The sequence below is a fragment of the Argentina anserina genome, chromosome 6, assembly GCF_933775445.1.
Source record: "Argentina anserina chromosome 6, drPotAnse1.1, whole genome shotgun sequence".
Classification (NCBI taxonomy): domain Eukaryota; kingdom Viridiplantae; phylum Streptophyta; class Magnoliopsida; order Rosales; family Rosaceae; genus Argentina; species Argentina anserina.
Window position 1 is genome coordinate 30,350,527 of NC_065877.1, and position 16,573 is coordinate 30,367,099.

Sequence of the window (16,573 nt, forward strand, 5' to 3'; positions counted from 1 at the left end):
ATATATATATATATATTTATTTATGCTAATTTTGTAGTTCTCCATTCTATTCCCGCCTACATTTTATAAGCTCAGAGAGATTATTGTGTTGTGCTAGAAATGTCTAAGTTTTCCATGTTCAATATTTTTACCATTGTTCTTCTGTTCTCAAGTAAGTAATCTAATCTGTATGTTTTTCCATTTTACAATACTTGATTATCATCGATCACTTACTTACATTTCAAATTTGTGTAGTTTGTTTGGTGCCTCAAGTTTATGCACAAAAAAGATGTCAAGAAGAACGGTATGCCACTGGATGCACATTACGGGCACGTTCTAATTCTGGACTAAGTCTATGCTTGCTCCCGGACTGTGCTGCCTCATATTAGGATACAGTAATTCCTTACCTATGTTTGGTGTAGTCTCAGACTAACGGCCCCAAGAATTGATTGTAGCTAATGTCAAACACCTCGTAAAGTTCTTCAGCATCCCAATCTCCTCCTACAAGCACGACCTAAACCATTGTTCATCATAATAACCTCATTCAAGTTCGACATTTTGCCCAAGCTAACCGGAATACAGCCATGGAACTTGTTGTTGGCCAGAACAATAACAGAAAACCGTCAAGTTCCTGAAAAAATCCGACAGATCGAAACGGAAGTGATTGTGGTTGATAAAAATAGCATCCAAGTCCTTGTCAAACAACTCCTTGGGCAGAGTCCTCTTGAACTCATTAAGCTTCAAATCCAAGAACTTGAGCTCCGGGAGGTGAAGCACAACCTCGCCTTGGCGAGATATGTGATATGGAACTATGGCGAGATTTGTGAGCAGCCCAAGCTCCTCCAGCAAGTACCCAGCAATATCGCCATGGTTGAGGTCAATGTTGGTGACGATTCGGATTGAGGTGTTATCGAGAGCAGGAGCACAGAACACCCTGGCGTAGCTGTAATATCTCGATTTTTGAAGGGTCAAATTTTATTTTTCTTTTGAGAAATGGAAAGTAGAGGTCACCACAAGTTCGCCGTATTTTTTGGTGATTTTTTTGGAGTTTCGAATTATTTTTAACGATTTTTAGAGATGTTGTCGTAAGTTATATCATATGACGACGTGTCAACATCTGATTGGTGAAGAGATTTCTTAGTGACCTAGTGTTTCAGCCGTGTGGGGCAAGACTGAGTCGGGCTCTTCACCTACTTTATTTAATTTAGAATTTAGATAGGGAAAATCGTACGATTTTCTGAAACCATGTGTCTTCTTCAAAAATAACTTCCCGAGCTGGAGAGCACATTAGATATTTACCTAAACTGGTAGGTCCTTGATCGGATCCTACGTGAGCCCCAACTAACTAAAAAGTGACATGTGTAGCATGGTGGTTTAAGAAAGAAGTGAACAATCAGAAGATGACATGTGTTACCAAATCAACCAATGGTTGAGTGACACTTGGCAATTCACCTCATTTTCAGTCACCGTCTTCTTCTCTCTCTTGAAACATTGTTCCATTAATTTTATTAGTTTTGTGACGAAACTTCGGTAAATCATAACTTTTAATCCGTAATTCTGATTTCCAATCCGCGAGTGGCTACATATTTTATCGGCGTTCGCTTTCTATCTTAGAGGTTTGGGTTAGAGCAAACGGTAGTTTCTAGAAGGCTTGTTCTAGGACGTTCGGTTTACGATTTGGGTGTCGATTTGTATTCTCGAGGTGAGGTTTCTGTAATGTGTTTTAAATATTTTTATGTGCTTTTAAAATGGTAAAAAAAAACATGTTTTATATCTATTTCGAAATATCTCCCTATTTTTAAGTGAAACATGTCTATTTGTGAACTGTGTTGAATTATATGTATTATGGTGTTGAAGTTATTGTTTGATTAGTCATGAAACATGTAAATTTCTTAATTGAGTTATGTCGAAATAAGAATGTGGTGGATGTAGATATAGGGCAAGAGGCCATTAGGTGACCAATGGATTTAGAAATTGTCGAATAATTTCAATTAATGTAGCTGGTAGAATAAGGCTTCATAGTAGCCAATAAGAAGTAAATAATTTACACCCTTCTATTTTTAATAAAAAATTTCAAAATGTACGCACAAGAGATATAATGATATATTATAACAAGAGGAATAATATTCAATGGTTGCACAATTTTCAATTTTACCTCATGATTCTAAGTTCTTACCTAGTCATTATGAAACGATAAACACAACAATGTAGGTGTCTTCCATTTCACTTTCAAAGAAATCAAGGTTGTCATCTTCAGAAACTTATGCCAGTTGAATCTCAAAGCCATACGAACTTTATCTTGTTTCTTGAGCCAAGATTTTGAATAGTACGTACACCGTAATCAATCGTAAAAAAAAACATGTTACATCATATGCTTTCATTCTCGTAAATATGTTAAGCAAGTTCTCAATGGAAAACAGAACACCATACGATTCTTCGCAAGTTCTTCTCCTTTTTTTGTTTTTATTTTGCACTTCAATTTGAATACATTTCTATATATAACTTGATGGGTGCATATAAATTCTATAAAATATTTGTGTTGATAAAGTGATACGTGGTTCACATAAAAAACTAAAAACAATAAAGTATTACATATTCTTATACACCTACAATTTATGTATTATTTCCCAATGTCATTTATATCTTAACAGCTTTGTTGCAATTGAAAAAGTTTGCTAGATTTGCGTTCTTATAAAAGGAAAGATATTTACTTATTTAGGCATCGAGACCCCGAAAATATATTTTTTCGCTTAGAACCCTGAAATGCCAGGGCTAGCCATGTCATACAAGACGTTTGTGCCCTTTAAGCTTTTGTATCCCACATTATGAAAATATCATAATGGCATCTGATGTTCAAACCTCGACTAGCTAGAGATCATATTGGCGCCGGTAGTTTAGAATGAGCCAAATGTCAATGGTTTTAGGGGTGGACACGAAAATCCAAAAACTAAAAAAAAAATCATATCTGAATTCAAATCGAATCTGAAAAAAAAATCGAAAATTGAAAAAAATCGAATTGAAAATAAAAAAAACAAACCGAACCGATTATGTTTGGGTTGAGTTTTGGGTTTAGTCCCTAAAAAACTGAAAGAAACTAAACTGACCCAAATAACCCGAAGTCAACGTTCAACGTCATTGTTTTGCTATATTTTTATTTTTTTTCTATTAAAAAAAAGTAAAATTAAAGCCAACATAAACCTAATTGACCTAATCAATCTTGCAGCATCTCTCATCTCTCTAATAAAAAAACTTACAGCCCTCTCTCTCTTTCTAAATCATCATAGTTTAGTTGACTATTAAAATTAAATTCACTTCATCCCCAATAACAGTCCACATTGCTCCTCCCTCTTCTCTCCTCTCTCGATCTCCATTTATGTCGCCTCTCTTTGTACCGTAACTCTAAAAGTTGAACTCTCTAATCAATGATTTTATTAATATTTCAACGAATAAGTATCGATAACGCCTTACATGAAATGTAAAAGAAGGTTTAGACAGATCAAACAACCTACACGACGGACTTAGCGAGATTTAATTACCTAAATTCATAGGGAGTGCAAACATTTTTATTCCTCTTTGTTTTTAATGCAGTATAATTTTGTTTCTTGAGTTAAATATGGATTATGGAGATGTTAGAATCGATCAATTGAGCATAGTATAATCAATTAGACCTTTTGTTTTTCATTTTTATGTTAAATTCTATAATTTGAAATTAATGTCTAATATTATATATTTTATATACGGATAAAATCGAAAAAAAAAACCGAACTGAACTGAACTAAACCGTACGTGTTAGATCGGGTTGTGGGTCACAATCTTTAAAATAAAAAAACCAAACCAAACCGTATTGACCTGTGTCCACTCCTAAATGGTATGAATGTCAGGTAAGAGAACTTCTCAACAACTTCAGGTTATTAGAAATTAATGATCAAATAGTTCTACGTTAATGTCTTTTCACGCTTAAGACAAATAAAGAAAAAGATGGGGGGAAAAAAGCCACGTTTAAGTCCATGGACTTGGATCTTGCTTGATGATGCCGACATAATTATATAATTTTGGTCATTTCTCCACTGAAATGAATCAAATTATTGATGCATGCCTCAGCTTCGTCTTTTTTCTGAAATTATTGGTGCCTTTCTGGGCCTAGTGGCCTACGTTTTGATGCCAATATTTATTGCCCATTATGAAACTTTCGACCAGCTATCAACATATAGTACTTGCACTTGATTGCGTTAGGAAGTGTCGGTGTTTGTTCATTTTCCTTATAACTTGGCTCTTGTATTATTGCCTTATTAGTATGCTATGGATCTAGCTTCTTCCTTGAGAAAGACCACAACAAGAGAGGCTGATTACTGATTCGAGCCGGCGAGCTCTCTCTTGCTCCGATCGGAGAATGTATGATCTGATGAGTCGGCCTCATAATCTCATTTCTTATTAGGTTTATAGTAATGTGGTAGTTTGTATCACAGGATTCACAGGGATTATACATACATATCCGGTAGTTTCAAGCTAAGTAGACATGCAGATTTATGTCGACAAGCACTTGAAGCTGGAGATGTTAGACTCGGAGGGGCAGAAACCGCGGCAAGTCCTCATGACTTGAATTTTTTTATCAAGATTAATTCTTATTGGTAACATAAATTATGCATCAATCCGTGACATTATTTTCTGATATTTTTCGTCTTTAATCCAGTGCCCTACATATTTTCATGTTGTTGACATTTTTTTGAAATAATAAAACAAATTTATTTGACTTAAAGCAGATTCAAGCTGCTTATTGATGACCACAATGGTCATACATAGGGTGACAAGTCACCCCATGGGCATTAACCAACTAGGCAATAAATAAATAAAAAAAGTACATGGTTGAGACCCGTTACACTACACCCACCCGAAGTGAGGAGTATTATTAGAGAAATAAATAAACTAAGAGTTAGTATAATACATAAAGTCCACAAGACCCACTAAAAAGCAAAACCCTAAGCCCAAAAGTTGATTCAGTCATGTCACAAACTCCACTTCTTCGAGCACAATACTACCGACGCACTAGTCCACGTCCCCGACCTTCTAGAAGATGCCACCCATTTCAGAGATCAAGACGCATGCCTTCCTACTTGAATGAGAAGAAGAGGCTGGAAGAGCACCAAAATAATTCCACAGGGAGAGATCTTGCACCCCAAGAGCAGCACCACTACCTCGATGAAGAAACAAACGCCTCCGTCGCCGGCAAGAAACATAGCACCCTCTTGTGTCATGCTCGAAACGAGTCCCACGACCGCACTGCTCAAAAAAGCAGCGAACCGAAACAAAATCAAATCAAACAATCAAACTCTCGGACATCACAGATTTGCAAAACCAAAGGACTGAAATAACAACATCCATCTAGCCTCATAGCGATGACGACGAGACAAGCCTCATTGGCGCGGAGCACCACTGAACGGGAGGATTATGGCAGGTTTGCTGTTGTATGGCGCTTTGGGGAGGGAGGGAGCGTTTTGCATGTTGTTGACATTTATTAATCTGACGTAAACATGTGATGTGTATTTCTATATCTCCACTACTGTCGATTCGAAATATCTAGAGCATCATCAAGATTTGGGGTCACCTGCTGCAGATTTCTTAGCTAAATATATTAACAGAAGCAAACCCCACTGCGACAGCTATATATTAACGCCGAAAACATGCAACTAGGGACTCGACCCTACTCGATCAGACGTATCCATCAAACCATCACTACAAAACCATGCATGTTTTCCCTTGATGAACATACACAAAAACATCTAAGATGGGTTCCGAGCAAGTAGCCAAAAAGCCTCATGTTGTTTGTGTTACAATCCCATTTCAAAGCCATATAAAGGCCATGCTCAAGCTAGCAAAACTCCTCCACCACCGAGGTTGCCATATCACTTTTGTCAACACAGAGTTTAACCACAAACGCTTTCTTAAATCTCTCGGACCCAACTCCCTCGATGGCTTGCCTGATTTCCGGTTTGAAACCATTCCCGACGGCCTTCTAGTTTCGGATGAAGATGCGTCGCAAGACGTCGGTCTGCTTTGCGGATCGATAAGGAAGAATTTCCTGGCTCCGTTTCATGGCCTCCTCACAAAACTCAATGACTTGGCAAGTACGTCAGACATTTCTCCTAGGGTGACTCACATAGTTTCAGATGGTTGGAATGCCTATGTCGTTAAGGCAGCAGAAAAACATCAAATACCCGTCACACTCTTTTTCACTATGAGTGCAAGCAGCATCATGGCCTATGCGCACTTCCCCACTTTGATGGAAAAAGGAATAGCACCGATCAAAGGTGAGAAATAACTATCGATCACTAGCATATTGGCATTCGTATTCTCTTTGATGGTTGGTTTTACGAGTATATTAAACATGCTTTGCTGTGTGCATGATGATAATCTACGACTACGAGTGTAAGTGCATAACATGTCATCTACGTGCATTGATTAGTTTGTTTTTGTCTGAAACATGTAGATGAGAGCTATTTGACAAACGGGTATTTGGACAAGGTCGTAGATTGGATTCCAGGATTGAAAGGTGTCCGGTTAAGGGATCTCCCGACCAACTTTCAAGTCACAGATCCTGATGACAGCGTCTGGAACTTTGTCCTTGATGCAATGGAAGCACTTCCTAAAGCTGAAGCCGTTCTTCTTCATACATTCGATGCGTTGGAACAAGATGTTGTTGATGCTCTCACCTCTGTAGTTCATCCACGTTTTTATTCCATGGGCCCTCTCCAATCACTCCTAAATCACATACCAAAACACCCCTTGGAACCTATTGGATACAGTCTGTGGAAAGAAGAAACTGAGTGCCTCCAGTGGCTCAACTCCAAGGCGCCAAATTCAGTTGTTTATATCAACTTTGGAAGTATAATGGTCATGACATCAAAACAACTTATAGAGTTTGCTTGGGGACTTGCAAATACCAAGCTTCCCTTTTTTTGGGTGATTCGACCCGATTTGGTTGTTGATGAATCAACTATGTTGCCACCGGAGTTTGTGGCAGAAACCAAAGAAAGAGGTCTGATAACAAGTTGGTGCCCGCAAGAGCAAGTGCTGAACAACCCGGCAGTTGGAGGGTTTCTAACACACAGCGGCTGGAATTCAATCGTTGAGAGTGTGAGTGCAGGAGTGCCTATAATCTGTTGGCCATTCTTCTCGGACCAACAAACAAATACTTGGACTGCTTGCAAGAAATGGGGCATTGGCATCGAGATCATGAGTAGTGATGTGAAGAGAGACGAAATAGAGAAGCTTGTTATAGAGGTAATGGAAGGAGAGAAGGGTAAGGAAATGAGAAACAAGGCCATGGAGTGGAAGAAACTCGCAGAAGAAGCTACTGATCCACATGGTTCTTCATCCAAAAACTTGGCCAACTTAGTTTCACTAATCCAATCTAATCTGCTTTTCTAATTAGTGAATCATGTAGTAGAATGAGAAAGAGCCAGTTGATACACCTGAGGTCAATAAACTAGCTAGCACAATGTTGTTTGGTACTGTATGATATTGTTCAATAAACTAGTTTGATCAGTACTGTATCGTTCTCTTTTTCTGTAATAAAAAAATTAACTTATTGAGAGTGATATTGCAGTGGAAGGGTTTTTAACATGTGTTAATCTAATATATATCAATGTATGATATACATCCTACATCCGACGGTTGACAACAAATATTATTTTTCTGACTCAACTCACAAAATAATATCAACCGTCTGATGTGGAATGTATACCATACATTGATGTATATTAGAATTTTCCTTTTAACACAGGGCGGATCAACCAACAACTACATAGTCTGCTTGCAGGGTAAACATGTGAAGAATATAGTGAGTGGAAGCTACTTGCAGAAGAAGCAACCGCTCCACGCCTCCACCCTCCACCGGGTTCTTCATCCACAAATTTGGGATAATTTAGTGAATCAAATATTACTTTGAAAAGAAGCAAGATCTATGTTACATATAACGTCTATTAAACTGGCTCTATGTTGATTGCATATGTTTAGTTTGTTCATATTGTTTTATATATGTTGGTCTAACTAGTTTTCCGATAACGGTGTGTTCGGTCTAATTGTGGTTTTAATGTAACTTCTGTTGGTGTCTCATGCAAACACTCAAACACTGTCCTTGTGGAGAACATGCCCTACAATGATTTTTATCACCAAATTAAAGAACACTGCCAATCCAAACCCGAAATTTTCATATCATTATTATTTTCAAAGCAATAACTGAGTTACTGAGTCAGACTACTAAATAATTAGACTCGAATTCTACTGATATGGGAAAGAAGATAGCAACGGAAGTTAGATGGAAACTTCTGCATAGAGCAGCTTAATGAGAAAAAGAGACAAACATAAGTTGGACAAATGAGATCAAACTTATAAAAGATGCATGAAAATTTTGAGCTTACCTGGTGACCTTATGCATACTGTAGATGTTTTGCCGTTTTTATGCCACATTGTTGTCATATGAGTGTCTGCAGTAATAGCATAGATTCTTCATCCATTTTGTCTCATTCTTTGAATCTTTAGCCCGGTAGATCATTTCCTGATGATTTTATCCGCCTATATGCCGTCTATATGCCGTCTTGATATTCTTGATGGAGATATAATTTGACCTAGGTGAAGATAGTACATTGTAACAAACAAACCTGGCTCACTACCAGAATTCATATATTGTGCCTTAGCGCTCATTGTGATTGAGCAGCATATACATATTGTCAAACACTCAAACTGAAATTCTAGCTGCGCAACTGAAATCACATTCCCATATACTAGGCACATAGATTATTGAAAATGAGTTCCAAGGAGGTAGCTAATAAGCCTCATGTTGTATGTATTCCAATTCCAGTTCAAAGCCATATAAAGGCAATGCTTAAGTTGGCAAAAATCCTCCACCATAAAGGTTTCCACATAACCTTTGTCAACACAGAGTTCAATCACAAACGCTTTCTCAAATCTCTAGGATCCCACTCTTTAGATGGCTTGCCTGACTTTCAGTTCAACACCATTCCAGATGGTCTTCCTATTTCAGATGAGGATGCCACACAAGACCTGAGTTTGCTTTGTGAATCCATTATGAACAATTTCCTAGCTCCATTTCGTGACCTCATCATAAAACTCAATGACAATGTCACTGCAGCAACTTCACCCAATATTAGTAATCCTCCGGTGACTTGCATTGCTTCAGATGGTCTCATGCTGTTTGCAACCATAGTTGCTGAAGAACTTGGTATCCCTATTGCACTATTGTTTCCTTTTGCAGCATGCGCCTTCATGGGCTATAAACAATATCCTGCTTTGGTTGAAAAAGGTCTTGCACCACTCAAAGGTAATTGAAGGATGTTTAGCTGACTATACATCGAAGCATGTAATATTTACAGCTCTCTTCATTATCTCTCTAGTGATCAAAATGTGCAGGCAGACGAAACACTCTAGAAACAACTACAGATGGAAATAACAAGTCATTTCTATGATTGAGTGCTTTGATTATCGATGAGTAACATCGGCGTTTTAATTAAGTCCATTAATTAGTACATCAAGTGTGATTAATTTGCTCTATCTAAAATTGTTGTTCCAACTCCCAACAGATGAGAGCTATTTGACGAATGGGTTTCTGGACAAGCTAATAGATTGGATTCCAGGAATGAAAGGCATCCGCTTAAAAGATCTACCAACAGAGTTTCGAACTACAAATCCAAATGACCTCATTTTCAATGGACTTCTTGATGTAGTGAATAACCTTCATAGAGCTTCAGCAATTGTTGTACACACATTTGATGCATTGGAGCCGGATGTTCTGGATGCTCTCTCAAGCTCTACATCTATGCTCCCACCAGTTTATGCCATTGGACCTCTCCAATTACTTCTCAATCAAATACCAGAAGACCCTCTGAAGCCTATTAAATATAGCCTATGGAAAGAAGAAACGGAGTGCCTAGAATGGCTAAACAATAAGGCACCAAACTCAGTTCTTTATGTGAACTTTGGAAGCATAGTGGTCATGACACCACAACAGCTTGTGGAGTTTGGTTGGGGACTTGCGAATACCAAGCTTCCATTCTTGTGGGTAATAAGACCTGATTTGGTGGTGGGAAAAACAGCAGTTTTACCAGTAGAGTTCGTAGCTGAAACAAAAGAAAGAGGTCTGATAACAAGCTGGTGCCCACAAGAGCAAGTCCTTAACCACACATCAGTTGGAGGGTTTTTAACACATAGCGGTTGGAATTCAAGCATTGAGAGTTTGTGTGCAGGAGTGCCTATGCTATGTTTGCCATTCTTCGCGGAGCAGCAAACAAATTGTTACTATAGTTGCAATGAATGGGGCATAGGCCTGGAGATTAACAATGATGTCAAGAGAGATGAAGTGCAGAAGCTTGTTATAGAGTTAATGGAAAGAGAGAAGGGTAAAGAAATGAAAAACAAGGTCATGAAATGGAAGAAACTTGCGGAAGAAGCCACAGCTCCACACGGTTCGTCATCCAAAAACTTGGACAATTTACTGAAACAGTTGCAAAAAAAGAAAAGCTAGATGAATGTATAAATTTGGTTTTTGCTTATTTTTTAAAATAAGTAGCTGAAAAGTAAAGTAGCCGAGTGTTTGGTAAACTGGTTTTTTTAATATTGTCAATGACAAAAGCAGTGACAGAGTGCGGGGTGGTAACTCAAAATTGGCTTAGGCTTTTTATTTGAAGAATGACCAATTTAGACATTGTATGATTTATTTTCTTATTTACTTTAAATGCTCTTTTTTTCTTTCTCTAAGGTCAGTTGCTCCTATTCTGGTGAGTAGGTGAGTGTAATCAAACATGCAGAAAATGATAAACTCAAAGAGAATCAAGCATTCCACCAATCAAAACTCAAAGGGAAAACGGGCGGCGCATGAACAGTGATTTGTGAACAGTAAATCATGAACATTGTTTTATTAGGTGAGATTTTACGTATCGTTTTCTAAATACTTTATCATGCTATTAGGTGACCAATGAAACGAGTGAGAAAATCGCTATCGGTGTCGTTGAAGTTGCACGCAGAAAATAAGGTGAGTAAACCACACAATGATCATCATGATCGAAATAGTGTTATAATTATTGAATTTAGTTTGAGTTGTTAACATAGTTGTTGCATCACTAGCTTATAAAAATTATTCTAAAAATATTTTTTGGTTTAAATTATATGAACTTGATCGTCTACGGTTCATGGGTAAGTGAAACGCTATTTTAATAAATGATTTTAAAAAGGTTTTAGTGATTATGGACTATGGTGAATGTGAGTAAATCTCACTATGATAAATCTACCATTGACGGTGACTTATATTTTTGAATTATTAAAAAGAGTGAACTGTGACATTTATATAATATAGTGGGCTATGTATGTGTACGGAAATGGTAAATATCGACATATATATGGGTTGCTATATTATATAATTTTTTGGTTTTATTTCAAATGTGAGATTATAATGTTATGACTATATTCATATTGTTGTGCAAGAGTCGTTTAGTTGTAGTACAATAACATGTGTGAATTGTTATTGTACATGGTTTTAACATAGAGTCTTGTTAAAACATTTTCTCATCTTCGGACGTTGTTGGCAGTAATCGGAACCAACCCTTGGCTGAGTGTCGGTTACGATTAAGTTAGAGCTCTAGTCTGTCTGCCGGTGTACTGCATAATGGGTAACAAATGAGTTGTCTGGGTCTCATGAGACATGAGTACCCATGTTTTTGGGTGATATTGGGTAACATATAAGCTGTCCAGTGTCTGCCGGTGTACTGCATGAGGGGTAACAAATGAGTACCTATGTTTTAAATGATTTTGGGTAACCAGATGGTTTGCCCAGTGCATGTCGGTGTATTCCATAAGGGGTAACAGATGGGTTGCCTGGGTCTCATGAGTACTCATATTTTTAAATGATATTGTGTAACAGATGGGTTGCCCAGTGTCACATGAGTATGTGTGTCTTTAAATGTTATCTGTCATATTTATTTTGTATGCGGTGTATGTTATACTGTTGGTTTACTCATACGAATCGAAAAGCTTACCGGGTTTGTATAGAAAATCTCTTTTATCTGACGCCGACGACACCGTTTCTTTTCGCCAGAGTGACAACACACCTTCCTAAACGCTGCTCTGATGAAGAAAAAGGTGAAAGAGATCGAAATCGGAGGTCCACCATGATCGATGGTGAAGTTCTAAATGAGGTTGTTGCAAGACCTCCGATCTCGATCTTTTTCGTCTTCCTCTTCATTGGAGCAGCATCTAAGAAGTGTGGTGTCACTCCGGCGAGAAGAAACGGTGTTGCTGACATCGGATAAAAAAGAAACAGCGGAAATCTGGACAGAAAAACCGTCTGGATGTCTGCAGCCGAAAAACGCTATATATATATACACACAGTTCTGTTTGCCCTTGTACAAAAAATTCTGACCCGTACGGTAGCAAATTATTTTAGCCATAGCCAAGAACTTTATACTAATTACCAAAGAAGAAAGTGATTTATCAGCCAAGAGTTGATAAGAATTTGCAGGCTGGGTTCTTGGAATTCGCACCGACTTAACCTAATTGACTTGTTGTTTGCTAGATTCATCAACCGTGTATATGGCAAAGCACATAAATGATTTAAGTGTTTCTATTAAAGGGTGCATTCAATTTAGATTATTTATGATTTTTTTTGTATTTTAAAATTCTATGGGTATTTAAGATTTTCAAAAGTCCTTAAAAATCTGTTGGTATTCAAATAACACTTTAAATTGTCAATCAAATTCTTAAGGTATTCAAAAGTTAATAGATTTCCAAAGATTCTACTATTTGCTTGATTTTGTAGGATTCTAGGGTGCTTGGAACAAATACCAAACCCTTAGAGAAATCCGACCACAACCCATGAGATTTTCACAGATCGTCTCTCTCGTTCCAAAGATTAAACGTCGGACGATGAAGAGGAACTTGGCTGATGAACCACGACCTGTCGATCTCAATGTTTTCTCTCTTCAATGATGACAAGGGTACTTTCTTAATCTAATTTCCTCGCCGTTATTGTGCTCTTGGATAGGTTTTCGGATTTTTCGGTGATGACCATAGCTGGAGTTTTTACTTTCTGTATATTTTCGTTGTTTGGAAGAACATATCAGTTAGTATGATCGATGCTTTCTAATAGCATATTGCTTGAAAAGAGTAATTTTCTTCTTTTCTTTCTTTTCAAATCCTCGAGATAACATCATGAGACCGATTATAAATATATGGAACACCCATATGACCTAAGTGGATTTCACGTGTTTTTTTGTAGTATCTCGTATTTTCAGTTAATATTGTGATGATTATTAAACAACACAAATAAAAGAGATGGCATTCTGTACTTAGGCTACACAGAATCAGGTGTAGGTACGTGGAAGCGAAGCGTTCAGAAATACGGAATCAATTTTTTTTTTTAAATCTATAAATAGTAGGTACGTGTTGGAAGCATCGAAATAACATATATATATATATATATATATATGTGTGTATTTTATGTTATTATTTTCAAAAACAATTACATACTCTTATCCATGTAAAATTACATACTTTTTAGAACCACATTTAAAAAGCTATGATATAGCATTTGGAATAAAAGGATAATCATTAATAACTTCCATAACCAATAATATGATAAACCTAACACACTATTCTTTTCAAACAAAGAAAACCATTGTAATATCTTACATCGACCAACAGAGAGGGAGTGATGTGTCTTATATGTACATGCCCACATTTTCATCTAACACGAGGCCTTTTAGGGGCTCAATGGCTTCAGATTAGATAGAAACTCTGAAGTTAAGCTTACTCTTCCTAGAGCAATCCCAGAATGGGTGACCCACTAGGAAGTTGCTTGTGAACTCCCAGAAACAAAACCGTGAGGGCTATGCCCAAAACGGACAATATCGTGTTACAACGGAGCGATCTCGGGATGTGACATGTAGGGTCTTGCCGAACTTGCAGGGGCTACACACATGGCTACAACCCTTCTTCTGTTTGGTTGTCATTTTGTCCCTTGGGTGTCGTTCTCAGCTTTATCACTGGAGGTCCATTGCAATGTGTGCAGAAGTGGCGCCTTCATGTTTTGATCCAGTTTGTTCCATTTCAGCTGGTCTTCTTTTCCCTTAATTTATGGTGTTCTTGTTTACTTAGACAACTAGTTTTAGTGTTGGAAGTGTAAATCAGTTTGTAAAAAATAGAGTAGGTAGAGTTGTTAGTTGTTAGCCTAGTTTTTAGTTTTCCTGCTATTTTTTAAACCCTTCATCTGTTGTATTTCATTCATATCGAAAAGTAGTGAATTCATTGCTTCCAAATTCATCTCTACGTCTCATTTCATAATTCAACAGATACAAATAAGAGTGATTCTAGTTACACACTCACACCTTAATAATTGCTATCTAAACCTCCATCATCTAAACAAAAATAGAAGGGACTTACACCTTAATAATTGCTATCTAAACCTCCATCATCATTTTTTTCCTGAATTTTCTAAATTTTCTCCTTTAATTTCTATATACACCTCCTTCTATTTTTGTTTTTTTTCATTCTCATTTTCTTATGTTTCAATTAAAAAAAGGCATTTGTTCAATCTTTATTCTCATTTTGTTCTGCTCTAACCTTAGATTTAATCACTTCAAATTAAAAACATTGATCTCATATAGTTCAATTAATACATATTAGTTTCCTAAACTTGATTAACAATAAGATTTTTAACACAAAAGAAAATTTTAAAATAAGATTTTTCAACCTAACACTCTACAATCTAGTACAACAAAGTTTAAATTGAATTTGATTCAACTCCCAAAATACAATATGCTTTAATGGAAAATATAAATATGTTGTAATTTGAAAAAGTGAAGTCGTAAATGTGAGAGGTTTTAAAAAAAAATTAAGGTGAAAGTTTAGGGGATAAAATAGGGTTTAAATAATTAGTGAGGTATAGATAAAAAATATATATGGAGATGTATCTAGAAGAGATGTATTAAATACACACCCTATATCTCTTAATACACACCTCATTATTTTAAGTATGTTAAATGACAAGAATAAACATATTAATATATGAAAAGAAAAAAGAGGAAATGAAAAAGAAAAACTGATTGACCTAGACGTTGGATAAATATAATGCAACGAAACTAATCGGTTAGAATTCACTAACGACAGTCTTGAACCCACAAGATTAGGGTTTCTCGAATCCATAAGAAGTTCTGGAATCCACAAGGAAAATTGAGAAACTCAAAAGTTTCATAATATAAAAGATGTCTCGTACGACCACAAGAGGTGGCTTAAATACTAAAACGAAACCCTAGGGCCCTAACAAAAGCATAATCAAGCCATGAGTTAAAATAAAATAAATTCAGAAAACATTAAAAGTTGTTTTTGAGGATTTAAATGACGTCGGATGCCCGAAAAAACACATACATCGTGGCAAAACGACGAGTTTGGTTTCTAAGCTTGTAGCCCAAACATGAACAATACCGGCCTTCCATTTCTTGTGTTGGTCCATTTGCTCTTCAATTCTTCGTGTCATGTGTTCTACATCAACATAATTACATATTAATATAGGTCAATGTATTGAATATTGGATTTCTTTTTGTTTGGATTCCAACTGATTAATGACATAGTAAAGTTTTTTTTTTATACAGATGACATAGTTGAGTTGAGATGTTGGGTTACAAGACTTCATAGGTTTATACACACACACACACAAGGCTTTTCACATAAAGAGGTCTTTATCTTAACTTAAGATACGTATTTTCATTTTTGACCAACTTTTTGATCGTTAACGTATTAAACTAATCAAAACCAATAGACGTATTGAATTTTCTGAACCTGAACCGTTCATATTTTGAGTAGAAAATCGAAGTTATGTGTACCTTAAAGGTTATGAAATTGGCTGAAATTTTGTGAAGATGATCTATACGTTATTACCTAGATAGTTGACGGTGGAGATGTGAAAACTAGTTAAATTATAATTATACTAAATAATAATATATTTCATATTAAATAGATAAAGGATAATTTTGGTACTTTGGGTGTGTATTTAGAGAAAAATTGACATAAAACTTTAAATCGATAGTGTATTAAGATGTGAGTGTGTATTTAAAACTTCTCTATCTAGAATCACCCTACAAGTAATCATTTTAAAAAAGAAAACACACGTATCATTTTGTATAGATCTTTGGGTGAGTACCAAAAGCTAGCTAATTAAAAGATCAATTCTTTTTAGTTTTTGGTTGAGTTTATGAGAAAGACCGGTTTAGGTTGGGTTGAATAATTGAAGAGAAATAGGAACATGCACACCGTTGACCCTGCGACACCTCTAAAACTTGCAGCGCACTCCTATCCTCGTCAGCGTTCGCCATTTTCTACTAGACTTGGAGTCCAAGCGAAAGAACTTTCTCCTTAGTATTGATTACTGCGCTTTACGACAAGCTTACTATAATTCAAAATTAATACGGAACACGTACCCAATTTGATCTCTATTTGTCACTAGCTACCAATGCAACACATCTATATGACTATATAAACATATCAAGGAAAACACATGTATTATAGAATTAGCTAGACTGAATCGATCAGACAA

The 16,573-nt window shown here is 36.4% G+C and overlaps 2 protein-coding genes across 2 annotated transcripts; both read left to right on the forward strand.

Moving 5' to 3' along the window:
* Window positions 1–5,716: 5,716 nt before the first annotated feature.
* LOC126797793 (7-deoxyloganetin glucosyltransferase-like) lies at window positions 5,717–7,486 on the forward strand. Its single transcript, XM_050524513.1, has 2 exons — window positions 5,717–6,284; window positions 6,464–7,486. The coding sequence occupies exons 1-2, from the start codon at window positions 5,762–5,764 to the stop codon at window positions 7,402–7,404; spliced, it is 1,464 nt and encodes a 487-aa protein (XP_050380470.1). The 5' UTR covers window positions 5,717–5,761; the 3' UTR covers window positions 7,405–7,486.
* A 1,277-nt stretch (window positions 7,487–8,763) lies between these two features.
* Window positions 8,764–10,516, forward strand: LOC126797601 (7-deoxyloganetin glucosyltransferase-like). The gene is made up of 2 exons (XM_050524256.1): window positions 8,764–9,316; window positions 9,576–10,516. The coding sequence occupies exons 1-2, from the start codon at window positions 8,782–8,784 to the stop codon at window positions 10,514–10,516; spliced, it is 1,476 nt and encodes a 491-aa protein (XP_050380213.1). The 5' UTR covers window positions 8,764–8,781.
* Window positions 10,517–16,573: the final 6,057 nt, after the last annotated feature.

Coding starts and splice junctions, on each gene's coding strand:
- LOC126797601 (XM_050524256.1), top strand. CDS start 8,782: ATGAGTTCCAAGGAGGTAGCTAATAAGCCTCATGTTGTATGTATTCCA. Junction 9,317..9,575: donor AGGTCTTGCACCACTCAAAG/GTAATTGAAGGA, acceptor AACTCCCAACAG/ATGAGAGCTATTTGACGAAT.
- LOC126797793 (XM_050524513.1), top strand. CDS start 5,762: ATGGGTTCCGAGCAAGTAGCCAAAAAGCCTCATGTTGTTTGTGTTACA. Junction 6,285..6,463: donor AGGAATAGCACCGATCAAAG/GTGAGAAATAAC, acceptor TGAAACATGTAG/ATGAGAGCTATTTGACAAAC.